Source organism: Maylandia zebra, linkage group LG7, assembly GCF_041146795.1.
Source record: "Maylandia zebra isolate NMK-2024a linkage group LG7, Mzebra_GT3a, whole genome shotgun sequence".
NCBI classification, from domain to species: Eukaryota; Metazoa; Chordata; class Actinopteri; order Cichliformes; family Cichlidae; genus Maylandia; species Maylandia zebra.
In genome coordinates this window covers 59,918,057-59,945,993 of record NC_135173.1, presented here as the reverse complement: position 1 = coordinate 59,945,993, position 27,937 = coordinate 59,918,057, and the positions used below count along the sequence as shown (strand labels likewise).

The following is a 27,937-nucleotide window of genomic DNA, read 5'->3' as shown; positions in this document are numbered from 1 at the left end:
ACTAATAAAATTATTAAAGTTAAAAGAAAGAATCGGGTCACTTTGATTATGCTTTTTAATTGATGAGATACAATTCTGTCAATGCTACTGTGCTGACCATGAGATCAGGAAGGATGTCATCAACAGAACGCCCAACCACAGTTCATTCATCATATAAAACCCAAAACAAAACATAAAAAGACTTATTTTTAACAGATATGGGCAGGACTTATAAAACCATTGACAGAAAACTTAATCACCCTGTGGCTCTCATGCTGAAAGTATCAGCATCACTTCATGTGTCTGTGTGTGCGTTTCTGTTTGGATCTCCACTAACAGCTTTGTATTTGTACGTGTGTCTTGTATTTTAGTAAATGTGTTTGGGCTTGGCAAATTTAATAAATAAAAAAGTCAAACACATTTCATTCATAAAGAAATGGGTCAAAGAAGAGAAACTGAAATGTGGACACTATGTCTGCAGGCATTGTTAGGACCATGTGTGTTTTATATCATGTGTAACACTGTTCAATGGTCCACAAATACATAAAAACACCCCCAGCAGCTTCGAACAGACAGGAGGCACAAAAAATTTTTCTGCTTCCAAAAAGTTCCTGGAGCAGGTTCACGTCCGCCAGGCTTCAGTCTAAAGACAGGCATATGTCTGCCTCAGCAGTTCATTAAGACTCCATGTAATTCCAAAGCTCCATCAACACAAGTTTTCCTTTTAATAGCATCTCAGTTTTACAGGTAAACCCAGCTGCAGTTCAACAATGCAGCTAAACTGTGGGGTTCTTCCCACTCGTCTGCTGCTGCTGCTGCTGGAGGTACGTGGGCCGTTTGATGCGGGGTTTCCTGCGCTTGGGTTTGCTCTTGGACTTTGTCAGCTGGACCACAAAAAAGGAGAGGACGACCATCGCTCCCAGGAAGGCAAACACGGGGATGGTCTGGCCCACTTCTTGGTTGTAGCGGCCAGGCATTATTCCTAAAAGGAATAAGAGGGCAGAGGTCACCACCTTTATTCTCACTCATTATTGTTTAAATAAAATGTTAGGTGATGTTGAAGTGATGAATGATTGTTGTCTGTGGAAGCTCTTTGACTAAAAGTATTTTAAACATTAGAAATCTTAGTACCACATTAGTATACAGTACTGAAAAAAGGAAATAGGTACAGAACTACTGAAAAATGCAAATATAAAACTAGTACTGAAATACAGAGTTTGTACAATTCCAGCAAGCTACCTTCATCCTTCAACATATCCTGAACTCTCTTAAACAACCTTTCCCATTTCTGTAAGTAGACTTCAGGAATTGTTCTCCAGGCTTCTTAAGGGACATTTAAAGCTCTTTTTCAGATGTTCGTTGCCTCAGCGTTCTGTGAAGATGATCTCACGGGCCCTGGGGAGGCTGACCCATGACTGATTGTGCTCCATTGTGTCTTTTCTATTTAGGTATGTTTTTTTTTTTACTGATTTGGCAGTGTGTTTGGGACCACTGTCATGCTAAGTAATGATTGCAAAGGGGATCAAATTGACGGTACTTTTTCAGTACTTATTTTTAAGCTCCCCAATAACACTGGCTGAAAAGCAGCCCCGAAATATGACAGTCTCTCCACCGTGTTTTACAGAAGGCTGTAGTCTTTCCTGACTTCCTACTTGCATACTATTATTATCTGTTGTTGATTTTCAGCACAATTCTTGTGCAATTGGGTATATGTCAGCCTTTTCTCCTTGTTTCCCCATCCCTAAAATGTTTTTTTGACAACTACCCTTCCATTGAGACCATTTCTGACGAGGCGTCGGCAAGCAGCAGATGGATCCACCAAAGGGCAAGATAATCAATTTCTTATGGACATGACTTTCAGGTACTGTTTTTCTGCTGTAGATGATCTAATAGGGCAGTAATTTATTTTGCTTTTTCCTCCACCAACCAAACCATTTCATATCCACATTGTAAGTTACTATTGGACACTGCAAGCAACCCTGTAATGTATTTAACCCCTGTCATATGTCAGTCAACAGTATTTTTTTTTATTTTATTTTATTTCCACTGGTATCCATGTCATTTGCTCACGTCAGTTGAGAGAAGTTTGCATCATTAACAGTTACTTCATCTGTCATTCTTACCAACATCTAAACTTCACTGAAATTTCTCATTCTCTAGTCTCAACATTCAGGATAGATTTCTTCTGTGTGAACACCCGTGATTACGTCACATCGCTTGTCTCAATGAATTAATGAAAATCATTACCAGCTGCTGGAAGAAAGACGTTATTCTCCAACTTTATTTGCTGGTCTTTGGACACTTGCTTTGTTTCGCCTTTTGAGTCAAGCTTAATATTTAGTACCCTGAAGTGGATCTTCTGAGAAATTCATCTTTACATTGCAACAATCTGTGATGTGTGCTAGTTACATGCCAGACACAGTATAAAACCTTTGTGAAACAACAAGAAAAGGGCTGTAGCACTGCCCACGATGCTAAAAGAAAAGCCTTCCTTCTGCCAATGTAGATTCTAATGTTTCCTCATTTTTCAAAGCTCTCATCACATTTTACTAGACTCGTGTCTGAAGTCTTCTTTCTTTCCTGTTTCCTAATAATAGAAGCCACTGTTCATTATTTATTAGCCTGGAGTCCAACAGGATCAGGCAACTTTCAGCAGTTGTGTCAGAGCAATGCAGACACACCAGTCTAAATGCAAATCACGATGCACTAAATCAAGTTTTGTCCTAACTGATGCTTTTCACAGGTATCTTAGTGCTAAAGGTGACGCTAGGTCTGCTGAACATCAAAGAGATGTTCAGTTCAAATAGCTCCGACTTTGGAAATTGTACTTTTTTTCCTTTTCTTTTTTTTAAACTGAGGACAGTCAGTGTGACCATGTATAGGGTGACTAGTCGTAAGAGTTGTACTTTTAAAACTGAAAGTGTTTTGTCTGTGTTTTAGGACAAGTCTCATGAATTTAAAAGAAATAAATAAATGTATCCTTATGAGTTTCATTAATGTTCTTTTCAAGATAAAAGCTGCATTTTAAAAATTTTGCTTATGTCTTACCTCCAGGGATGTCCCAGGCCCCGCTCTCTCCAGGTGACAGAGGCCTGACCTGGGGACGGTATGCCCTCACGTTAGGCAGAGCCACTTTGTCCAGGTCCACAGAGAGAAGCTTCTGGTGCTTCCATAGATTACTGGGAGCACAAAAAAAAAAACAAAAACAAAGGAGTTTGAGAAACTGAATCCAAACGCATGTCTGTGTTTTGCTTGCCTTCCTCATTCTTAAGTTCATATTTGTTCTATTTGGTGACAGGAAAGAGAGCAAATCCACGTTTGACTGTTCAAATGAGCTGCTTCAAAGCATCACTGTGACAGTTAAATCTGGCCCCCCACCCCCTGCTGGGCTCTTTCTGTATACAGTGATGTGAGGAGGAAAAATGATGAAAATGTTGACAGCAACATGCTCAGAAGGAAAACTAGACTGTGATATTCTCTAGACTATCTGAAAAACATGACAAGAAAGAATTCAGCATGAGCTAATGCAGCTGTCAAAATAAAATGAAATAAAATACAAAGAAAATAAAGTCTGAGTGACAAGTGAGCACTGGGACATGCAGTTTCATTGACCAGAGAATTTAGTTGCTTGAGGAACCTACCTGGGGGCTGTCTCGTTGACTGGCTGAGGCTTTGCCCATGACAGATGGGGACAGGCCGGTAGTGGGCGGGGCTTCGGATCTCCGAGATGGGCCTCTAAAACCTTGGAGTACCGGTAGAGATGGTTCCCTAAAGGCAGTTGCAGAAAGAGAAAAAGCAGAGTACCAAAAACGTCAAGTAAAACATCTACTCATATTACAGATGTAGTGCGAGAGCCTTGAGGTCACTTGTAGAGCTGGAGCAAAAAACCTTGAACTTTGAAAATGTCCCAACGAGTCCTATTGTAAGACTGTTGATATAGCAAATCAAACAACTCCAAACAAGATCAGCTTTTAATCTGTCTATCACTGATTTTACATCCAAGGAGTTTTCATGTTTGTAAATTTCAGCCAGTGGTGAATCATAGCATAAAGCAGGCGTGACTCTATAATAAGAGGCTTCGAAAAGCACGACTGAAGCTTGATTTAGACATGCACATGAAATCTGCATCCTGTTCTTTCATCCCTATACGGCATCCTTCCACACCATTCAAGTTGTTGTTGTATGCATTTATCGGGAAGTGCACGTTGGGTTGCACAAATTTTAGGGTGTAGGGTTACAATTGGGTCATGGCATAAGTCAGCGGTCCCCAACCCCCGGGCCATGGACCAGTCTGTGAGTCGTTTGGTACCAGGCTGTGAGAGTTGAGGCTCGGGTGTGAAAATTATGGTTTTCGCGGAGGGGTGGGGGGGTTATCGTTAACTCAGTTTCTCTGGTCTTTTCCTGTGTTGTAGTTGTAAATATTTCTTTAAAAATAAGACACGTGTTACCATAGCGACCAGAGAGCATTAACGGGCAGAGAGGAGGATGTTACTCTCAATGTTGTTGGCGCATTTCAGGAGAACGCTGCTAATAAAGTTTCACAATTACACAGTGAATTCGCGTTTATTATTATTTTTACAAAATACCACAGTTTTTGTCCTGGTCGTATCATTTTATTTTGTTGCATTTATCCGTGACACCTTAATGGCCAGTCCGTGAAAATATTTTCTAAAACGGTCCGTGGCGCAAAAAGATTTGGGGACCGCTGGCGTAAGTTACGACCAAGATCTGAAGCAGAAGTATAAATCATGTCTGAGATGTTTAAGGGTGAGGGTTTTCTGGTGTTATGTGATTATTTAACATGCAGTATAGTATTAAAGCACTAGAAATCTAAATTAAGTGATTTTAAATGGCGTAAGTCACGTAATTAAAATAAACTGTATGGTTCTTCTACGTATGTGACGTAGCTATCTGTCAAGACAATGTAGAGGTAAACCCAGAATCTACAACACATATGCCTAATGCTCAAGACGAGAAAAATTTAACAGAGTAGAAACCATCTCAGTATAGTATGCAGGCCTTGTCCCTCCTCACCTTCCAGTCTCTGTGGCAGTGGGTGCTCGGCACCTGTGGGAGGTGCCACTCTGCTGTGTGAATGGCTGAGGCTTGGCGGGGTCATACTGTAGGAAGTATACTGAAGCAGAGCATCTAGCAGCCAGAAGCAGTCTGTGAAATATACATTTAAATAATTAGCAAGTAAGTAAATTTTTCTCTCTGTACCTGTGCAAAAACACACAGAGGAGCTACCTTTCTGCCTGTGACTGTCATCTATACAGTTTGAATCTCCGTACAGAGCGATACGACCTCCCCCATCAGAAGGCGTTTGGTACAGTCCGAGGATGGGAACACCCTCCACCACTGCGGTCTCTTGCTTCAACACTTCCAGACCTGTGAAAACACACACAGAGTGTTACATCTGAACTAAAGACACACAGATTAAAAAGTGGCCTGTCAGCTAGCATGGCTGTTGGCCAACATTAAACCAGGTTAAACACTCTTAAAGGGGTGCTGGCACCTTGGTCCTTTAGGTTCTTGGCAATCACTATTCCATCTTCTGGGAAACGAGCAATACTGCAGCCAGAGGCGTAGTACACTGAGTGAAAGAAAAAAGACAAAATAAGCTTTATCTTCAATAAAAAATGTAACAAATATATGAAATAAAATGTAATTTAAACAAATACATGTGTGAAAATTAAAAGTATGCTTTTATGTCTTACTGTCATGATCAGCTAAGGTGAAGTCCCCCTCGTACAGGCCGTCACTGAAAGCCATCCCCCACACTGAGATCAAGTCGTTCAGAGCTGGTATGTTAGCGCCCCCTGTGTCCGGCATCCACCACTGCCTAGAGGTTGCATAAAGAAAATCACACCACAATCATTAAATTAAGGCAAGAAAAAAAATTAAAAAAAAAAAAAAAAAAAATCCCACATGGTTATGAGAAGGTTAAACAAACTATATTTTCAACTTAACAAGCAGAGGACTGATCTAAGAAAATAAGAAGCCACATGAAAAAAAAACAACTTTGAGAACAATTAATCAAAAACCAGTTTAACTAAAATCTTCTCCAAGTTGCAAATATCTTTCATAAAATAATAGTAATGCTAAAAAAAAATACTTTAAATATCAATACAGAGAAAACTTTACATTGGCAGATTATTTCATAAAAACAAGAATTGCTTTTTAGGTTCCCTGTACAGTCTTCTGGGTTGTTTTGCCCAGAAAAGGCAGCTGTGAATGAAGCTCTCACATGAACCAATGCCATTCAATTAAAACTGAATTACTCAACATAATATTTGGAAGCCGCAAAGCCTATATTTAACGGAGTTAAAGACGTTTAATCCTGCGGATACTGAGTGACAGCTTGGGTAGGATATAACGGGAGTAGAAATCACTGGTGAGTAATTGTAATCTCTGCATGACGACTCAAGAAGTCGTATGATGTACAGACTGAGGATGCATAGATGCAGATTAAAAGAAACTGTGATACAGTACAGTACCCAACAGAATTTCCCATGCAGTCATTATATGACATGAAGCAGCTGTTTAATCAGTGAAGTGTGCAGGTGGAACAGAAATAGAAAAAACATGCATAGAGATTCTCAAATGAGAGAAATCAGTCAGAGTGTAACTGACTGATGCAAAATATTTTTTCCGCACAAGTCTATTAAGCAAAATTAATCCAAACCACTCTGCGCCAATTATCAGCCTTTTCTGCAATTATTAAGGGTGTAGAGCTGCTCTAGACTGATGCACTGCATCCCCTTACAAATGTTTTTCCATTAATTGTTTTCAAAAAGTTGACAGCAGTTTATGTCAAATGTATTAAAACATTTGATGTTTACAGAGGAATCTACCACTTTCTACAACTGATGATTTTTCCTCGCTGCTGTGAACTGGCACCATCCTGGTGAAGCACATTAACTGTATCTCATTTACCAGCATTCAAAAGCTCCCACATTTGTGTTTTTGCACAGAACAAGACATAAAACAAAACACTACATCAAAAGAATGAAATTTAAACTACCAGCAATGACTAACAATCATTTTTGTCATGTGCAAAATTGTGTTCACTGCCAGAAAATCCAACAAAATTCACGTGTCAGGGATTCTGTTAAATTCACAGCTGAGCAACAAAAGTAAAAGCCGCGCATAAATTTATTTACAAAAAAGAAGCCCGTATATATTCTCTTATCTCAATCATCACTGTCATACCACTGAGTTTAATACCTGGTGTTTTCGTCGTAGAACTTGACCTTCCTCATGACAGAAGTGTTGTACCAGTCGCTGAAGATAATGAGCGACAGACCGTTGTCGATGTCTCTCCTCAGCTTGGTGATCTCCTCAGGAAAATACTCCTCCTCGCTGTCTACCATCAAGAGTGTGCCTGAAGGGACACATGAGCAAATAATCCTTTAGTTTGTCATCTTTTTCTAAACCATAAACAATGAACACTCGGGGAGAAAAGCCTCTAACGACTGCCTGGAGCTCCATTGTTTGGGAGTAGAAACATTCTCATTTTGTTGTGCGATTTTTAGTCTCCGTGTTCGTACCATACTGACTGGCATCAAAGCACGTGATGGGAGCTCCCAGCACCTCAACAAAGTACCCCATACTTCTGAGGTGCTGGTACATGTCCCTGAAGTTAGTGTGGATGTGGTCCCCATTCCTGAAAACACAGAATACTAATCAAAAGCACAGAAAAGGAAAACTAAAAAGATTCAGTGAAAAGACTTTATTTGAACACACGAACCAGTCTAATGGGTCGTTTTTCATGCGGAGGTTGTCGCGAGGAAAGTAGCCAGGAGGGTAGCGCAGGTTGTGGTACTGATCCCAAAGCACCCTCTTACTGCGTGGAGGCGTCGGCACGATCTTTACCTTGATGGGCAGTTTGACTGTGGAGGTCAATTCCCCTCCAACCTCCGACTGCAAAGAGTGAAAAAGATCAGGAAGGCCGATGAGTAATGTCTGTAGAGCAGTGATTAGTTATTAAAAAAAATTAATAATCTGAGATCATGTAAATAACTTCTATGTAATTACTAAATATACACTTGAAGTAACACATCTGGTAAAAGATACCAGAGCTCATATTAGTTTAAGAAAACAGACAAAGAGGTTGGCAACCGCTGCTCTAAAGCTACTTAGAAGACAGCACAGTGACTCACGTCGTTCTCTGCAGGTGATGCCACTGTGACCATCACATGACCTTGTGCAATCCCTTCCCATGACGCTGCTTTCTTGGCCACAGAGATGGACACAGCCAAGTATCCGGCCCACGGCCACAATACCGGTGAATATGAGATGGCCACATCGATGTTGTCGCCGTTCTGAGGAAGGTAAGGCTGCCAGATGGGCTAAACAGAAGGGAGAAACTTTTAAGTCGGCTTAGAAAACCATTAGATCATCGTGATGTCAAATCCTGGTGAGTTGTGATACAACTTTCCTTCACTTATTATGCTAAAGCACTTCAGCGCCATTTATTTACAGGAAATGCAAGCCTGTGTGGGGATTCTTTGCTTACTTTGTCCACAACTCTGCCGGTGACACCCATGCCGTTGAGAATAGTCACATTGACAATGGTGGGCATTCCTCCATAGTAGATGGGCTGAGAGCAATAAGGCCACATGTATGGGCACTCTGTTAAGTCGATGTAGCTGGGAGAAAGACTGGGAGGAGAAAAGCACAAATTCTAAACAAGGGTATACAAGAACTAGTTACTAAAACAAAATATTATAAAATAATAAATTTTAAAAAAAAGCACATTCCCAAAGACTGTATGTTTAATGTCACTGTCCCCCAGTACTTTTCTACAGAAAAACAGAAAGTTTGACTGGGGTCATGCCATGTTAGCTCGACTCCAGCAGACTAATTTGGATATTGGGATCCAATCATGGTGCAGAGAAAATTGAGGTGATGTCAGCCCTTATTAAATGTAAAAGCTAAATAATATATAAAGCATCTCAGATCAATTTGAGGCATGCTGGAAATTCTGCTGCTCAAAAATTAAGCCAATGCAAAAAAAATAAATAAATAAAGATGCTTCAGTTATAAAAGAGAATAAATCCCCACAGACTCTAAAGTTAAAATGAACAACTTCAACAATGAAATTAGTGGTACAAAAAAAAAAAAAAAACAACCAACCAACCAAAAAAACCCGTTCAATATACATTTAATATAGAACATTTTTTAAAAACACATCAACAGTCAACTAATATGTTTTTTTATGTGGTACAGCCTATCCAAGAAATCTCTGCTCCAGTTTTGTTGAATGAAATTCGACTATTTCAAAATCCAGATGGCGACAGCCCAAATGATCATATTAGTGGAATGGACCTGACGCAGTCTGATATTTAATAACGGATCAATGTAAGGGTTCAACTTCGGTCTGCAGAAGTGGAGTTTGAGACAGATTTGAGACAGTCCCCCTTGTGGGACTAATAAAGGAATATCAATATCAATATCAATAAAGGAAGACTCAGCCAAATATTGACCCACCTTTGACTATGAAAACTGAAATAGCAGACTAAGTCTACCTCTGTCCTTCAGGACGGAGCAAGCTCCAAACTTTCAGGAGCCTCACTGCAAGCCAACTGCCAGTATTTGATACTCTGTAGACTGAATGTCAGTCATGCAGTTCTTCAAAAAGCGACTAAAATTCTGCCAGTGTGAGCCAGTCCTTTTCCTCCCAAGAGTGAAGGCTGTGACAACACTGGGTTGGCCTCCTTTAGTGTTATGTAATTGTTTTTCATACGCCTACAAGCGTGGGAAAATATTTATGTACACTAAAATGAAGCTGAACAGACTCCTTGTTGCTGTGTGTGAACGGGCTGTGAATCCATTAACTCCTCTTCGTCGGTGCTCATTTTTACATTTACCTGGCCTGAGGTCTGTAGCTGTTGAGGATCTGGTAGGCTCTGATCAGGTCTAGTTTCCCGTGGCCTTGTTCAAACATGTTGACCCCAGGCAGTCTACGAGCTGAGGCAATCAAAGCCTGCTTCATGGAGGCTGGGTTCACCAACTCCCGGTTGAGGACAGTGCTGCAGGACAGAAGAGGACAGGCTGTGTTTCTGTGAATCTGCTGGTGTCACATTCCTAAGCTTCAAATTCAGGACACTGCTGGAGGAGAGATGAGGGATGGGTTGGTGTGTGTGTAGCAGTGCGTCTGTCTTGTCTGGGAGAAAGGGAGGGAGGACTGCTGTCAACAAGGGGAGGATGATGTTTGATTTCAGCAATATGAGCTCACAAATGGGTTCAGTTACAGCTCAACAACACGAGGACACAGTGAAACGGGGACACATTTCACTGCTGGCTCATGTAAGATTACAAAACCATGGTTATTAAACCAGATTTCACTTCAGTATTATGTCCCTGTAACCTCTGATGTCAACCATCTCTAATGGCACATTTGCTTCTCAGTATCATCACTTCAGCTACAACAGACGAGCCTCAGAGAGCTCCACACATCATGTAAGAGTAATCACAGCATCTAATGACTGTCCTGGCACCAGAAGGCATGCTTTCATGACTCGATTACCTGAGAACATTACTCCATTTTTTTTTTGTTTTTTTTCCCCCCATACTATAAAGAACCGAATGGCCTCCTCATTAACTAGCCAGCTTGATCTGTTCTTGATGAGAATACTCTGCATCTGTACCTGCTCTGTGCACGCTGACTTTTGCTGTTGCAAAAGACTTTCATTACACATACCTCTGTCTGCTCATATGGCATTATGACACTGGAGGTAATTAAACCTCATCAAACTTTAGTCTTACACTACTAGTAACTTCTGGTGTCATCCTACGCTGATAAGAATCTCATTTAAACCTTCAGTACAAAAAAGGGGAAGTTTTTAAATATCATCCATTTAGTTACAAGTGAGGGTTAAATTGGCTAATATGACTGACAGTGACCTGTCTGCTAGGCCTCCAAAGTGACCCTTGCCACCATGTTTGTGCTATTTTAATTGATATAATATATGGGACGGCCCATCTCAGAAGTGCTTCTGTGTTGGTGAGTCTAATTCTAGTATTTATTAGCCTCCTATCTAGCGCAAATTAACAGGTAACCATATCTGTGCATTACTCCCATACAGTTTATGAATGTAATGTGACAAAGCTTGCCAGCTTAGCTGATAATTCAGCACTTCAGTCTCATACACATAATCTTAAATTTTTACTCAAAACCCCCCACAAAAAACAGCATGGTAGCAACTAGCATTAACCACAAGAGCTCGAAATGCTTTCAAAAACCAAGCCAAAGGTACTTTACAGTGATCTTCAAAGAGTTACAAGATTGAAGGTGAATGTCTTGATGCATGCTCAATCATCCAGGAAAGTAAATACCAAAAGGTTGATTCTATTACACTAAAACCAGATGAACAGAATCAACCTTTTGAGATTGAAGGTGAAGCTTATATTATCGGACAATTTTGTTTTAATTTAACCTGCTGTGCTGCATGCTGCCTATTATGTCTCTACATATCATGTTAACTGTGCAGACTCTGACTGTGTGCACAGACGGATATGCAGGTGGTTAGTTCAGCTGGCACACTGTGCCTGATATAGATCCCTAATGCAGTTAGCAAAATAAGAGTAGCCATCTGGAATAACCAGACTATAAAAAACTTTAATCTGAATCATTTTATCGTAAAAGTTTGGGTTTTTTTTTTTAGCACTCTTCATCCCAATACAAGTTGTTTTGGGCAAGATTTCTCTGTTATCTTTAACATGTATGTCTTTAACTTAGGGGCTGTTATTAAGGCTAATAGAACTAAGAAAGTCAGATTAAGAAAGCCAGTAAAATACCTCAGGTTCATACAGTATAGCATAATGAGTTTATCAAACTCACCTGGCCAGGAGTGTGACAGCACCAGCCACCACAGGAGAAGCCACACTGGTGCCAGACAGAGAGCGGCATCCCTCCTTCATCCCTGAGCCCCTAACACCAGAACCGTAGGTGACGATATCAGGCTTCACTCTGCCATAACCCCCGGGCAGCTCCTGAACACAAATGGGAAACAGATGCAGAACATGGTTGGATGAAAAGCAGCTCAAAACTGCTGCAAGCCTGAGTAACTGGGGGAAGACACAGAAGAAAATATTCTCAATGGTCAGCCAATTCAAATATTTTGATCTTTCCACTTAACAATAGAGGCCAGTATCAGAGAGTACAAAAAAAGTACACATATTGAGACAATCTGCTCATGCTGTATCAACACAGTTTTGAGGACAGCAACCTAAGCATAGCTAGTTTCCACTGTGCCTTTAGAGAGCTATGAAGTGCTCTTCTCTGCTCACTTACTGTATACATCTCACTCACACACCACCTGTTTGCTAGAGAGCGAGGCCTAAAGCTATAATTCTAAATTTGAAAGGGCTGTTTTTCATGAGCTTAAACTTATGTTTCAGTTTATGTCATTACGCCTACTCGTTGAAGTCAGCAAGGCAATTTAAAGCCAGTCTCTCAAAGCTCAACTACTGTTTAAAATATGAGCGTCAGCTTAGATTTTACATGCAATTACTATTATGAAAGTCAAACAACAGCAAAAAACAAACACTGAAGCAGAGACCGAAAGTAGGGGGGAAAAGCCTGTCATTTTGGGTGTTTTTGATTCATGTGGGAGTGAGAGCCTCGTTATGCTCGGCTGGCGCTGATAGAAGGGGCACAGAACATCACTGAATCGGTGAATGAAGTCTTAATCAGATCCTAAAGCAGATGTCTGCTTTTGCCTATGGCTGATAAAAAAAAAGAGAGTGTGTGTGAGAGAGAGAGAGACACTCTACAGTAAGTGGATGATGGGATGTGGATGAGGGATCAGAAGGTTACCACATGGTTGGCCAGCTCAAAAAGCAGAGGGCAGATCTCAGAAGTAGATGTCTGCCAAGATGACGGTGTGTGTCAGAGTGTGTATTCTAGGTGTATTTTCTTGCAGCAACTCACCCAGGTGGTCATGCCTCTTGAAGAAAACCTGGCAATGTTGTCCTCAAAGTCAATCCCCCCAACCCCGATCACATCCATCTGGTCTGCTGGGTTATTCAGGGTGCTGAGAAAGATCAGTTTAATTTAGTGTAAAATAAAATAAAAAATTTTTAACTGACAGTTTCCAAAATGTAATATTAGGACTTGCTTTGCTTGTTTAGTGATTTTTATGTAGTGACAAAAGAAATGTTAAATAAGGTAATAAAAACTTGTTAGGGTAAGTAAGCATTTTCTTGCAATTAAACACAGACGAACAGGAACAGAAAAAGTCTTTTATAGTGACTATACTCCAATGTGAGGCAAGTATCTATTTACACTAATGGTGCTATGATGTGGAAAATGCTGGATTTCAGTGGAACCATGTGCACTTTTAACCACAACACTGGAGTAGAAGTGAAACTAAACTAAGACTCTTCTGCTCATCCCTGCTAATGCACACGATGAACCCTGTAAGCATGCGTGCTGCCGTTATAGCAATATTAGCATACCCATACAAAGGTCCATCGTTGCCAATGGCAGAAACCATGATCACTCTGTTGGCAGTCAGCTCCCAAACCTGCAGTCAAACATGCAAAGAGAAAAATGGAGTGTGTGAGGTTTAACAGCACATAACGCATAAGGTCAGATTGTATTTTGATAGCTGCTTTGATAATTTGGGAAGCCTCATCCTACACATGTTTATGGGAACATATTTATGTGCATTACTAAACTGTAGCTTATAAACTCTTATTGTGTGTGGCAGCTAACCTGTGAAGAAAAGCTACATACTGATCATTCATATCTCCTCATCGGGGCAAATTCTTACGAATGACTAATTAAATTACCGTGTTGTGCCATGTGCATAGTAAGTAACTTGTTATTGTGACTTGTCACAGACTGTTCCTACCATCAGGTCAAGATATTTAAGTGTAAAACATGTGAAATTGAGGAGCAATTTTTTGGACAAGTGTTGCTACTGAAATATGGGGAAAGAGTTTAGCACCTTCTCAAAAACAATCATCTTTTTCAAAGCAACTCAAAATGCAGGACAACACATAATCGTGCAAGTTAATCTGCCATCATAAACTCAGACTTTTGGCATGTTGCAAGTGATCTGTTATCAAGTCTGAGGTACCCAGATTACTAAAACAACTTTTAGAGAGCAGTGACCAGGGTTCATACTCAGACATGAAGCTGACAAGTTCAGGGGTGCATGTCTAAAAGGAGCTTTAATTAGTTAACATGAATGCACAGCAGAGGATGACTGATTGTTTAAAAGGTTTCAGAGACAGAGCTGTTTCCCATTATATTCAGTACATAATTCACATCTTGCCCTTTAATCAAGAAAGAGCGTTTGATCTTGTAACAACAAAACAGATGTTAGTCTATTCAGCACTTATTGTGAAGGTTGACATATTGTTTTTGTAATTATCAGTGAGCACTGAAAACTTGAAAGAGCAGTCCCAATGTTGTCATGCATGCGTTTATGTGCCTGGTTTGACCCGTTTGAGCTTACAATTGACCTGGCTATTGCTCATTGGCTTATTAGAGCATTGTCAAACAAACTTTATGTGTAACATAAAGGAAGAAAGACTGGGGACTATTTTTATATTTAGACAAATTTTAAACCATGTGGTCGCATTTTCGATCAACCTGGTTATTTTAGAGACAACTTTCCTGTGCTTTGCATTCTTATTTAATTAAGCAACTATGTTTCTAAGTTAAATCCCGAAGTGTGCATCACCTTATCAACAAAGGGGTGGTCCATGAAGTCAGGTCCTCCGATGCTGAGGTTCAGAACATCGATCTTCTTTAGGATGGCGTAGTTAAAAGCATCAAGGAACCACGAGGTGTACGAAACCTAGTACGTGGGGAGGGACAAATACATTTTATAGTATAAATGAATTTTACAGCAACGCACTCCAACACCAGCAGTGCATTGTATATTGTATGTACCTGGTTGTTGGTAAAAACTCTGAAAATGTGCAGCTCTGAGTCGGGAGCAAAACCCTGACACTCCCTCATACTAGCTATCACTCCTGCTACGAATGTACCATGGCCCAGACCTGAAAAACAGGATAAGCAGTTTATAATAATCTTTCTTTGTCTCTTCCACAGACAGAAAGTTTGTGACTTTTAATATTACATTATTTGAAAAAATAAAATGCAGTCCATTAGTTATTGTAAATGCAGTGACATTACTATTAACCAATAGCACAGATGGATGAATCATTACCATTATTAATGACCAAGCTCTCCTAAAGCCACTCTAGAAGCAAGTCTGGCAACTTGGCAGCATTCTTTAAACACCTCCAGGCACTTATGACTTGTTAAAAATTATGTACAACATTTGTTGACTTCGCACCATTAAAAAGGCCTAAAAGGTTGTTTTTTTCCCCCCTGGAAATTACACTTTTACAACCACCTTTGCTTCGCTGTTATGTGAAATTCACCATAATATTTATTGATCCTCACCATCATCCAGTGTCTTCTCATTAGTCCAGTTGGTCCTTTCTTTAACATTCTTAAAATGTGGATGCTTCTCACTCAGGCCTGTATCAAACACTGCCACCTTAACACCAGAACCTGCACACATAAAAGAGATTTAAACAATTTTATTTAATTGCTTTGTTGACCTATATGATTTCTGAAATAAAGTTTAAAAGCAATAGTTAAAAGATCCTTCATTTTATGATATTTTGTAGCAGATGCGCGTAAAAGCAGAGACTCAGTCAGTGGGCCCTTTCTTACCGGTGTGTCCCATCTGCCAGAGTACATCTGCCTGCAGGATCTGGGCGACGTGGCGGGGAATGGCCCGCAGCAGACGTCTGCTGGAGTGCCGTCCGGTAGCATGCCAGAAACCCGAGCCGAGTGAGAGGCTGGTTCGTCTGAAAGGGCGGGATGATTGCCACGACTGCCATTTTTGGGTCCCACGGGTGGCATTGCAGGGTGCAGCAGGTTCAGGTGCTGTTGGGACAGAACACAATTGAGACAAACTATCATTCACTCTGCTGTAAAGCCACATTAGGACAAGAATTGAGGCCTCCCTTCATTAAAACACCCCGTCACTGCCATCGCCTTCAGCCCCCCCACTGCAGACAGCACAGTCAGGCTTATCATGTTCTGATGCTTCATTGGAAGTAATTTCTTTACATCTGGCTTCAATCCCCCTTTCTTCTTACATCTATTAGCTGAGAGGCTGATCACAGCAGCCTAATTTAAGCCAATCTTTTCGCAATGTGAATCACATGGACAAAACCAATTATCAGTGGGTCATCACGATGCATGAGCAGTGCCCTGCAGGGCTTTTTATCCCTGTGAAGTAGAAGAGTACAGAGTTGATTTCTTTTTTTTCTTATCTTTTCTTTTTAATGAATTATTTCAGTAGGTTTCACGGATTCAAACTGTGAGTTAGAGAAATGTGCACTTTTATTTAATAAGACCAGGGTATTTTTTTTCCTTTTTAAAGAGTTGTTCTCTCAGTCAGGAGCTGCTAAATTTTCATTAAACTACACAAAACCACTTTTCTGAAATAAATGTTTAAAATTATTACCGTTTTACTGGGTAGCCTCACCTAAAAACAACCAGTGGTGATCTGAGGGGTGCACCATGAAGCAAAATAAATGGCTTTGTGAGCTATGCTGATCTGATAGTCAGTTTTTCTGTGTCCTGAAGGTGGTTTAGCTAAATCACAGTAATAAGTAAGGCTATGTTTCCAGTTTATAGTTAGTTTAGAAATCTTAGAAATTAACAGCAGCATCAAGATCAAGGCGGTTTTCTGCAGAAAGTTGATAATCATACCCAACGATACCCATCAACTCCAACTGGGGTTTTAGGTTTTGTTGAACCAGCTTAGGCAAGGAAAGCCTGGCTGTGTCGAAGACTAAAGTATACCCCTCAGGCCTTTTGTGTTACTGTGTCATTTTTCTGGTTTAACGGGTGCTTTTAATACAGACTAACATTACAATGCAAAAAAAATCACACAGTGTAGTCCAACAATTCTCATCTCCTTTCAAGGAAGTGATCTCTTTCCACCAACCCACATCCGAACAGCCTTTAACTTTGTCCAGTGTTTTTGACACAATCAATTTTTATTTTTTTTTAAGTTAACAATGACTTTGCCTTAGTCCATTGTGCAGGAGCACTGTGAGAGCGAGGGAGTACATATGGAGAGACAGTGAGAGAGGAGCTGCAAACTTTAGCACGATTACACCGAGAAATGTTTTATGTTTCACGTCATCAAACTGTATCGATATTATGAAAATAGATTAGGATTTATCCATTCCTACAGCCCATTCAGTTAAAAGCCACATTTAACCACAGAGGCTGTATTCTATACATTTTAAGCACTTTGTCTCATTCAATTTAGAATCACCAGTTAACTTCACATGCACCAGCAACTGCAAGACTTTTTTTGGTTTTTCTTTTTGATTTGAGGCAAATACTTTCCAATAATTGTCTCATTTAAGTCTTGAATTTTATGCTTGCATATGGCATACAGTTATTGATTGTATTTAGTTAATTTTGTGCCTGTCCCATCAAGCTCCTGATCAGTTTTAACATGTGATAACGACGCTTTACTGCTTCCCAGATGACTCAGTTTTAATTTTGATTAACATATTCCTCAAACAGCTGCATGCCTTTTTAGTTTATCAAACTTTATTTGCAGCTGAAAGTACCTTTCATCTTTCAAACATGTTTGTGCTTCACAGATGACTGAAAAAGATGCTAAAGATAACTGAATTCGGGTTTCTAGTAGGGCTGGGCCATATCATACCGTTCACGGTAATACCGGTATAATGTTGGGCAACGATAAGAAAATGAAATATTGCGATAGAATATGGGTAAAACACGCATGTGCAGTGCCTTTGTTTTCATACGCACATGGCGGAAAAAGCATGGCGGCGACGGAGAATGAGAAGGGCGAAAGCGGATCGTTGAATGAAACGGATGAACCAGAATTGTTTTGTAAAAATGCTGCAACTTCAGTGTGGAACTGGTTTAGCTTTTGTCCGTCAGATACACAACAAAGCACTATTTTTGGTAGCGCATGCTAGCGGGCCGTCGTTATTACCGTGTTTTTTGGAAAATACGGCACACTTAAAATCAGCCTTTGATTTTTCTGAAAGTCGACAGTGCCCCTTATAATCCCGTGTGCCTTATGTATGAATTCTGGTTGTGTTTACTGACCTCAAAACGATTTTATGTACACGGCGCTCGAAAACCTGTCAAATGTTTTAGTACGACTTTGCTGAGCTATGAACCCGCACCGCTTGATGGATTGTCGGAGCATTACGGCTATTGTAGGCAGGAGCCTCGCGAAGTGATATGTACTGCACTTCAACATAATATTACCGTATTGTGGCAGGAGCCTCATGTTGAAGCACAGCACACTTCACAATATTACCGTATTGTGTGTGTATAACCTCTTTTTAAGTTTTGTGGATATTATACATGGTTATGCTGAGGATATGTCGGCCAATTTCCACTGGAAATGCCTTTTGGTCAAACTGTCAGCGAGGAATTTGCTTTTGCACTGTTAAATTTTTATTTAACTTTAATGCACATAAAAAACAGCTGCTTGTTCAAGTGAAAATACATTGATCGTGTTTTTTGCACTAATTAAGTTGTGGTAAAGTAATTTGTCTAGTGTCAATTATATCGTCAGTTCTATCGTTATCGAAAATTTTCAAATGTATATCGTGATAAATATTTTTGGTCATATCTGCTCTAGTTTCCTTGATATCTAAAACTGTAATCGCCACTAGTTGACCATTTTCAATAATAAGAAGTTGCACTACAAGGTCACTCCATACTGAAGCATCTGTTTATGCAGCCTGGGGGCACACTCAAGTCTTTCATCCAGTGCCAGGCTCAGGGCGTGCAGGCAAGCCCCACCACACTGACTCACCTACTGCCTCAAATGGTGAACAAACAGACTTTCTCTGTTCTTCCTCCCATCCCCCAACACCTCATGCACACACACACACACACACACACACACACACACAACACACATACACACACAACACACACACAGAAAGAGTCCAGTTTCTACACCCTGAAATTGGCCTGCACTTCAAATAAAGATATCAAATCCTGTTTAGCACCACTAAAACAGTGGAGGTAGAAAAGCATCCCATGACTGAACAAACAAAGACATTCTATGAAATTCAGCAGCTAAACAGCTTTCTGTATCAGTACAGACGTGCCAACCTTAGAAACACTGATCCCTTTTCCCCACACAATAACACCATATTGGCAGACTTACAGGGAATGTATTTGAGCGTGCGGAATACTTTTCGCTGCGGCGTCACCCTCTTGATGTAAGGGTGGTCCTCCAAGGTCAGCAGGCTCCTGGGGGAAGCTTGCCGGATGTGGAGCAGTTCAAAGTCGCTCGGGAAGTCCGAAGCTGGGTTTTCTCTTGGAACAATGTGCCACTCCAGTGCGCCATCCCCAGCACCTTGCAAGGCTCTGCTGATGTACAGGCTGCGAGCTTTGGCTGAGAAATACCCTGTAAATGCTACTATGTACTCTGTAGAGAGAGAAGACAATACTGTAAAGAACAGATAGAATACGAGATCCACAACTAGGAAGCGTACATTCAGGAGAGAGACATCTTTTTAGACCACCTATCCATGGAGCGGTGTGAAAACCAATACAAATACAACCTTTCCACTGTGACCAAACACTACATTAAGACATTAGTGGCAAAGCAAACATGTATCTTGTTAGTTAATATGAATAATTTGGTCAGAAATGAACAGTTGATTAAGAAATACATTAAAAGCACTCTCTGCTTTCTAAGTGGTCTGACAAAAAATGGTTTTAAATTTCAATGTTTATGTGGACCACAATTTTAGAAGGACAAAGGATATCAAGTGGCACAAAATACAATATCTGGATTATGTAACTACACAGTTACTGATCCATTTGTGCTTTAAGAAAATTGAATGGATGAGGTTGCAACAAAGGAATGAAGGACATGAATGGATGCAATTCATGCTCATACATGCCACAAACTGACTTTTGAAATTATTGTGAAAAACGCGTGCGATAACTTCCTTGTTGTGTTTTCTCTACTCTATTATTAGTCTTATTACAAAAAACAAGGGATGGTCCACTATTGAATAAGAAATTGAATTGAAACGGTTAGATTTAAATCTTAGCAATGGCTGCAAAATAAAGTTGTAGTGTTTTCTCTAGCCAGCTTCCCGATGGACTCAAGTGAGTAATTAAAAGTAAGCATGAAAGCTCTGTCCGTATAGAAGATTACTTTACACTTCATTACTTTCCCCAAAAAAAAACAGATAATATCACTTGCAATCCCAAATATGAAGCCACACTATCAGAAGTGGGTAGCTAGCTTGGCTTCACCAAAAGTAAAGAAATCAACCCAACAGTAAATCTACAGCACACCAATAAATTTGTCATAAGTAGTTTGATTAAATGGGACAAATACAGCATGTTAAAGACAGCAGATCTTTGTTTTACAGGAGTCACAGCTGTGCTTTGCTCCTTCTTTGCCAAATGAATAACGTCTTCTGAAGTCTTGTGTAGGGCTGTGCAATATGACAAAATCAAAACATCTATCGTTTCATTTAGCTATCGTTTGTCCATGCAAAATACAGTGTCTGGATGGCCACCATGCAAGCACAGAGAATACCAGCATGGCCAGTGAAGATGAGGCAGAACCAAGTAGCTCCAAACAAAAGGACCAGTCAAATCAAATCGAGGACCTAAACGAGGGGCTACCTCTGTAGCATGGATATGGTTTGGTTATGAAAAGTCTGACATGGACCAGAAAACTATACTATGCAAATTATGCCGCAACCACGGACTTAAACACAACAAACCTCTTCTACCACCTACGCAAGAGCCAGGTGAAAGTGTATGAAGAGCGTTTACAGATGAAAGAAGATATGATGTGACTCCTGAAGGAGAGCCGTCAGCTGCTCAAAATAAACCTTAGACTCAAACGTTAGAACAGGCTTTTCCCCGCAGCACACCATGCAATAAATACTCGCAAAGAAAATGGCGGCCGTTACAGCTTATATCTAAAAATATATTGTTTCATGCATCGTTCAACACTCGTCTCCAGGTACACGGACGCCCAGCTTAAAACACTTCACACAAGTCGAGTTGCCCGAAGTTCACTGAATTACAGAAAATGCACCATTTTGTGACACATATCGTTATCCGGATGAGATTTTGGTCATATCTCACAGCCCTAGTCTTGTGCTACGAAGACTTCAGGAGATATAAATCTTCTCTCTAATACTCAACAAGAAGGGTAAAAAGCCCCTTTCACTAATGAGTACAAACTATTCCACTTGACTCTACTGTGTAAGAGACAGTTCTGTGATTTTCCACATGTATCAAAGACTTCATCCAGCTAACAAGCACATCTTAAAACAGAGTTCTTCGCATCCATGACTGAGCCACATCATTTCACTGACATGTTGACATGCGTCTTCATTATGAAAAACACTGCACATTCACTTATCTTATTTCTAGGAACAGCTGCAGAGACTAATAATAGCAATTTTTTTTTCACATCCCTTAAAGCAAAATGTATGAAAATAATGAAGAAACATGTCACTGAGTGCAATGGAGTGACTTAGAGATGTCATTTTAATAGGCTTTGGATAAACCTACCATACTTGTTTTAAACACTGTATTCCCCATCTGATAAAATTACATTGAAACCACATCATCAAGAATAATTTCTTACCATGTTCCACCACTTTGGTGGAAAACTCCAGTTTGAGGGTTAACTGGGAACAGTTTGTGACAGACTGTGAGGAGAGGGCATCTATTTTGGGGGTGTGGTCTGAAGTAGATTCGGCTCCTCCCTCCCCATCCATCCCCACCACAGGCAGGAAGCCTGCAATCAGCCCCAAAAGCATGGAGACCCATGCGGAAAGGAGGAGCATTTTGAGTTGTGAAGTAGTGTTAACCATTAGTTTGACTGAGCTCTTTGTAACTGTGGGAACAGCCAACCGGCTGGTTAAGAGTCAGCAGGTGTTGGAACAGAGCATTTCAGGTCCACAGTTCCACAAATGAGTCCATAATGCAAGTGACCTGAGCAGCTAGATTAATTTCTTTCTGCGTTTTCTCTCCATGGTGGCGGTCCAGGGTGGCGGTTCAGCAGCACTGTCCGAGTAGGAACAAAGATGCCATGTTGATAACTGGGAGAAGTGGACAATTATCCAGAGCTGTGGATGTTTGGGAGGAGAGCTGGAGCAGTGAAACGGAAAGTGCTGCTGGATTTCTTCTACAATCTCTTGTTTTTCTGTGTAAGACAAGGAGGGAAAAAAACAAAAGCAGTAGGTCAGACAAAAGATTGTCACATTTAAATAAAATTACAACACAAAACAACTAGAAGGTACTCAGAACAACTTGAAAACTTCCCATTAGACCAGCAGTAATAATACCAGCTGCTGAGATTAATAGTGAATTGATTTTGTGGCCCTGCAGACATATGTAATCATATGCCTATTACTTTCACAGCTGTGGCTGTTTAACAATCTGCATTTGATGGCAGAAATCCAAGACTTAAAACTGTGCACATGAACACTGTCAACATACTAACAACAACACTAGAAACCTTAAAATTTAAGATTGTCACCTGATTATCTCATCTTAATTTACATGTGGTGATGTGTTAGTTATACATGGAAACACAGCCTTTAAACAGAAAAAAAGTTTAAAGCAGTGCAGCAATGTCTGCCAACAAATATGCAATGCAGATATGACAATAGCTACATGTGCTGAATCTATTCAGTTGCTCTTGATCTTTTTCTGTGTATAAATGTAAATATTCAATGCAAATCCTGCAAGTCCTGTGTTTTTTTAATCATTTATTTTTCTACTTCTACCATACCAGCGTTTAATAAAACGAACACATCATGCAGTGCTCAGAGAAAGGAGTGTTTAACCTGCTGTGTGCAAAGGGGAAGGAAGGGAGGTGTTCTATGTAACTACAATGGGGGCATAAACGCCTGTTCATTATTTAGCCACTCGTGAAGAGTTTGAGGCAAATGTGCAGCTATGCAGAGAACAATATGTGGTGAGCCTGTCAGGGATGGTTCTATTGTCGGACTGTAATTAATATTAAATACTCCTATCCCAAGAGAAAGACATGTTAAAACCTCCAAACCTCCACATTTCTAAAAAATTTATGAAGCTGTCAGCTTGCATACCACAAGTTGGTTGGACTTTCTAAAAAAAAGAAAGTTGACAAAAGTAGATTTGCACGAGTGTGTAGTGTAAACAAGTGTGAATTATATTCACATTCATGGTGCACTTGTGGTGGCGATACCCAATTATCCTTACCTTTAAGTATCAAATCACTTAAGCATAACTTAAACCATCTGCTCACTGGTGAATGAACACAGCTCATAGACTGTCAATGCACTGCTGTAATTAGAATTCATATGAATGTTATTTTGACAAATAATCCACCTAAACACATCCACTGCTCCTCAGCAGCAGCTGCCACCCCAAATAGGAAAATGTTTCCCTAAAAAACTCAGAAAATGCTCAGGAATGATTTTAAAACAACAAATAAAGCTGTGATTATAGTGACATTAAAGATATATGGGAATTTGTTCACTGTGTGACAACATGCAAACTTGTACAAGAAGCCTGCAACTTTTTTAAAGTTCACTTTAAGTACCATCTTGCTCATAATATCTATGAAGTTGGTCAATGATCGGAGTGCAGGGAGTGAATTGTTATACTAGGTCAAGCATACAATAAATATGGTTCTTTTTAACCTAGACATTCCTATGTGATCCCAGGAGGATGCAAAATTATAATTACAGTCAACCCAGATTTAGTTTCCTATAATTTATATTGTAAAAGAGATAAACACATCCCACTGTTATCTTTACTTTCATCATCTGTGTGCAGTTACACAAAACCATACAAGTACTTCTGATATGGTTGTACACATGTGTTGGGGGTGTAAATAAAAGTCTGCGGCTGGTCTACTCTCACAGGAGGAGGGCCAGTCACTAGTTCCGGCTCAGGGCAGGAACTCTACATGTAGGAGACAACATAAACGTTGAACCTACCCTAAACGACTACTGGTTTAGATGCAGCGCTGTAAAAATAGTCCCACCACTGGTTAGGGCTGGGCTGTAAAAGCCAAGCTGGGACCACTTGTGTCAACATGACATCAAGCCACAAAAAATGGCATCGAGCCTCCAGGCACAGATTAGTAGGTAGAGCGCACCCCCACCCCAATTAGTGTAAAGATAAGAAATACACAGCAGTGTTATAAGTTAGTGATATTTAGTGTAAACCAGGCAAGATACTGAAAACAGTTGTGGGAGTTTTGGAGGTTACCTGCAGCAGTTGTTTGGATAGGAATGTAAATACCTTGAGATCCCAACGTTGAGGTAAAGATTCATTTTGCAATATGTAGAGATCCATGAACTAACCAAACACGCTACAAAGCACACTACAAACACACACGCTCTAAAATCCAGAGTATACAGTAGACAGTACACAATAGCTGCAGTGTCTGCGGGATTAAGCTATAATTTCTCGACCTTACGTTAAATAGCATTTTACTCTATTTTTTCTATCGCGACACTACATTTACATTAATACACTACTGTAATCCTACATTAATAAAACTTAAAACACAAGCAATTTTGTTAACTAGGCCATAAACAAAGTAAAGCTGTATCAAACGACTGTATCATAATAAATACAGCAAGCATCAGCAGACATATACTGTAGGCGGAATATCTCCAAGAAGGACAATCATTTTACGGGCAGTAATTTAACGTAAAGGAACGGGTAAACATTCCGCTATCTGAAACTGTTTTCTGTAAACAAGAAAACATGCTAATAGATTTTTTCAGACCAAGCGGTCTATCACATGTAAATCGCTAGCTAGCTAGCTTGGTGTTATTATGCAGCGCCAGCTGGTAGCTTGTCTGATAAATATACTCACACAACACAGTTAAATCCCAGGCTTCACATTTATCTGGTGGTCCGTGTCGTTTGATGTCCTTGTGTTGATGTCTCGACGTCTACTCGCTTGTTAATTTTACGTCCCCTCGAACAAAAGCTAGCTGCAAACTCACTACAGCCGCAGACCACTGACGTCTGGCTTTCACGGGATGCCAGACTGTTATTCTTATCCTGCTTAACCTCCGGTCACATTTAGCCCTTTTATACATTTAAGATGGCTAAAACGCTGTACTGCCACATATTTTGCGTCGATATGGAACTCAAATAATTATACTGCCATCGAAAGTGCATTCTTTCCTGCATCCTGTATCATGATATGCGGCACTTTTTAATATCAAACCTGGCAACCCAAAGGGCCTCGCTTTAGTCCATTCTTCCCGGCCATGCTGCGTTTTTGCCAGCAGTGGGAGTTGTTCACCATCGAAAAACAAAAGTAAATAGGGCAGATAATGTAGCAGCATGGTGCTGTATCAGTACATGCTCTAATACGCTTATTTCCCTCACCTTTCTGTGAATAAACTGCTGTATTTATTCTTAAGTTAGGATTTTATTTAGTTGGTTATGTTGATGCTTTGTGAGCACTCTTGAAAATATTTAGACATTTAAAATGTACTGTTTTCATTGTTTTTAATTGTATATATCAATTGCTGGATCTACTAAGGAGATGCTCTATCCCCATTGACAAGACTGGCTACCGACTACAGAATGAAGCAATCACCAGCCACCTCCTCTACACGGATGACATCAAGCTGTATGCCAGGAATGAATGAGGTATCAATTCACTGATTCACACCACCAGAATATCCGGGAATGAATGTCATTCAGACTGGAGAAGTAGGTGGATGGTAACAAAGAGGGGAAGACTGTCTGAACTGAGGGGATCGTGCTACCAGAGGCATCATTGCAGACATTGAGGATGGCTACAAGTACCTGGGAATCCCACGTGCAAATGGGAACCACGAAGAGCAACTAGATCAGGTACCCTGCTGGGATAATAAACTGGCCGAAGGAGGAGATGGAACCCACTGACTTTAACACAAGGAAGCTCCTGACCATGCACGGAGGGTTTCACTCCAAGTCCAGCACCCTGACACTATACGCTAAATGGAAGGAAGGATGCCTGGGACTAGTGAGTGTCAGTACCAAAGTCCAGGACGAGACATCTGGAAAATGCCCACAACTGACCGAGTGCTTAGTGAATACCTCAGGCAGCAGAAACCCAAGAAAGAGGAGCAAGAGAAGGAACCATCATGGAAGGACAGACCCCTGCATGGTATGTACCACCGGCAAATAGAGGAGGTAGTTGACATCCAGAAATCTGGCTGGACAAGCCTGGGCTGAAAGATAGCACTAATTATGGCAGCACAGGAACAAGTTCTAAACACAAGATAAACAGAGGCTGGGGTCTATCACACCAGGCAAGACCCCAGGTGCAGGCTGTGTAAAGATGCTCCTGAGACAATCCAGCACATAACAGAAGGGTGCAAGATGCTAGCAGGCAGGGCATACATGGAACACCATAACCAAGTGGCCGGCGTAGTATATAGAAAGATCTGTGCCGATTATGGCCTGGAAGTCCCAAGGTCAAAATGGGAGACGCCCCCTAGGGTGGTCAAGAATGACCGAGCTAAAGATCCCGTGGGACTTACAGATACATACGGACAAAATGGTAATGGCTAACCAACCAGGCATAGTAGTGGTGGACATGCAGAGGAAGATTCCCATAGTCATAGACGTAGCAATACCGAATGACAGCAACATCAGGAAGAAGGAACATTTGGAGCTCAAGAAGTACCAAGGGCTCAGAGAAGAGCTCAAGAAGATGTGGAGGGTGAAGGTAACAGTGGTCCCGGTGGTAATCTGAGCACTAAGTGCAAGTAGGTTCAGCAGATCCTGGGAACAACATCTGAGATCTCTGTCCAGAAGAGCGCAGTCCTAGGAACAGCAAAGATGTTGCACAGGATCCTCAAGCTCCCAGGCCTCTGGTAGAGGACCCAAGCTTGAAGAATAGACTACCCACTGTTTTTCCAATTTTCTCTAGTTAGTATTAGTACATTTCCACTGTGCCTTCCTGCTTGTGTTAAAAGTATTTTAGTACTTTAGTATTTAGCTTTGAGCAAGAATTTATTTGAGTGCAACAGTAACATTTGTTTCTTTAAATGGCACATGTCTAAAAGTGCTTTGCCTCTTTCACTTGCAAGTAGTGTTACATTATTCATCTTGTTTGGCCGTCTAACAAAGGTACATCTTTGGGAAGCCCCTGGAAATAGTTGGATTTCTCAATATATTTGAACAAACAAACATTTGACCCATCTGCAAATATGGAAAGTGCAAAGAAGCAGCAAGTCAGGTTTCGGTGCTTTATTGGCACACACAACTCATGAGTTAAAGAAAAAAAAAAAAAAATTAAAAAGTTAATGGCAGAGGAATCAAAGTTTATCATTTATTTTGACACAATAACACAAGATGAACTGTTTTCATGTAACAGTGCTGAGTTGGCTACTTCATTTAGAAAGACAGCATTGGCATAAAATGAAACATATATAAAAACATGAAAGGAAACATTTTTTTACAAATGTGCTGAACATGACACACAACAGCCACTCAGTAATGACTAATTCAACTACAGAAATCCCTTTTGAGTCCAAATGCATAATCTGTAGCTATAATTCTTATTTTTTTTACTTTAACTGTTGATTCACTTTTGACCAAATGAACACACTCAATACTGTAGGTTGGAAAGAAAAATCATTCAAGAGGTCACTCAAAGCATTCTTTTAACACGGCTACAGCTGATATCTCAGTAAAGAACACAAATTCTTTAAAGCCTGCAGACTGTGCATTTGATATCAATACAACATTTTTGGGCGCACAGGGTGAAAATTAGAGTTTCGCTTTACAGTTTCTATTTAATTGAGATATAGATATCTATATATATATATATATATATATATATATATATATATATATATATATATATATATATATATATATATATCTCTATATATCTAT

At 40.2% G+C, this 27,937-nt stretch overlaps 1 protein-coding gene across 1 annotated transcript; it reads right to left on the bottom strand.

Annotated features, from left to right (window-relative positions):
• Positions 1-37: 37 nt before the first annotated feature.
• mbtps1 (membrane-bound transcription factor peptidase, site 1) lies at positions 38-25,117 on the bottom strand. The gene is made up of 23 exons (XM_004564602.5): positions 24,906-25,117; positions 21,669-22,229; positions 19,206-19,469; positions 15,686-15,901; positions 15,410-15,520; positions 14,891-15,000; positions 14,679-14,795; positions 13,444-13,511; positions 12,917-13,019; positions 11,825-11,976; positions 9,852-10,013; positions 8,498-8,642; positions 8,142-8,330; positions 7,730-7,902; positions 7,530-7,645; positions 7,207-7,363; positions 5,697-5,821; positions 5,495-5,572; positions 5,227-5,367; positions 5,014-5,145; positions 3,621-3,747; positions 3,028-3,158; positions 38-961 (listed from the first exon to the last, which is right to left on the bottom strand). Exons 2-23 carry the CDS (start codon positions 21,895-21,897, stop codon positions 756-758), a joined length of 3,252 nt encoding a protein of 1,083 aa, XP_004564659.2. The 5' UTR covers positions 21,898-22,229; positions 24,906-25,117; the 3' UTR covers positions 38-755.
• Positions 25,118-27,937: the final 2,820 nt, after the last annotated feature.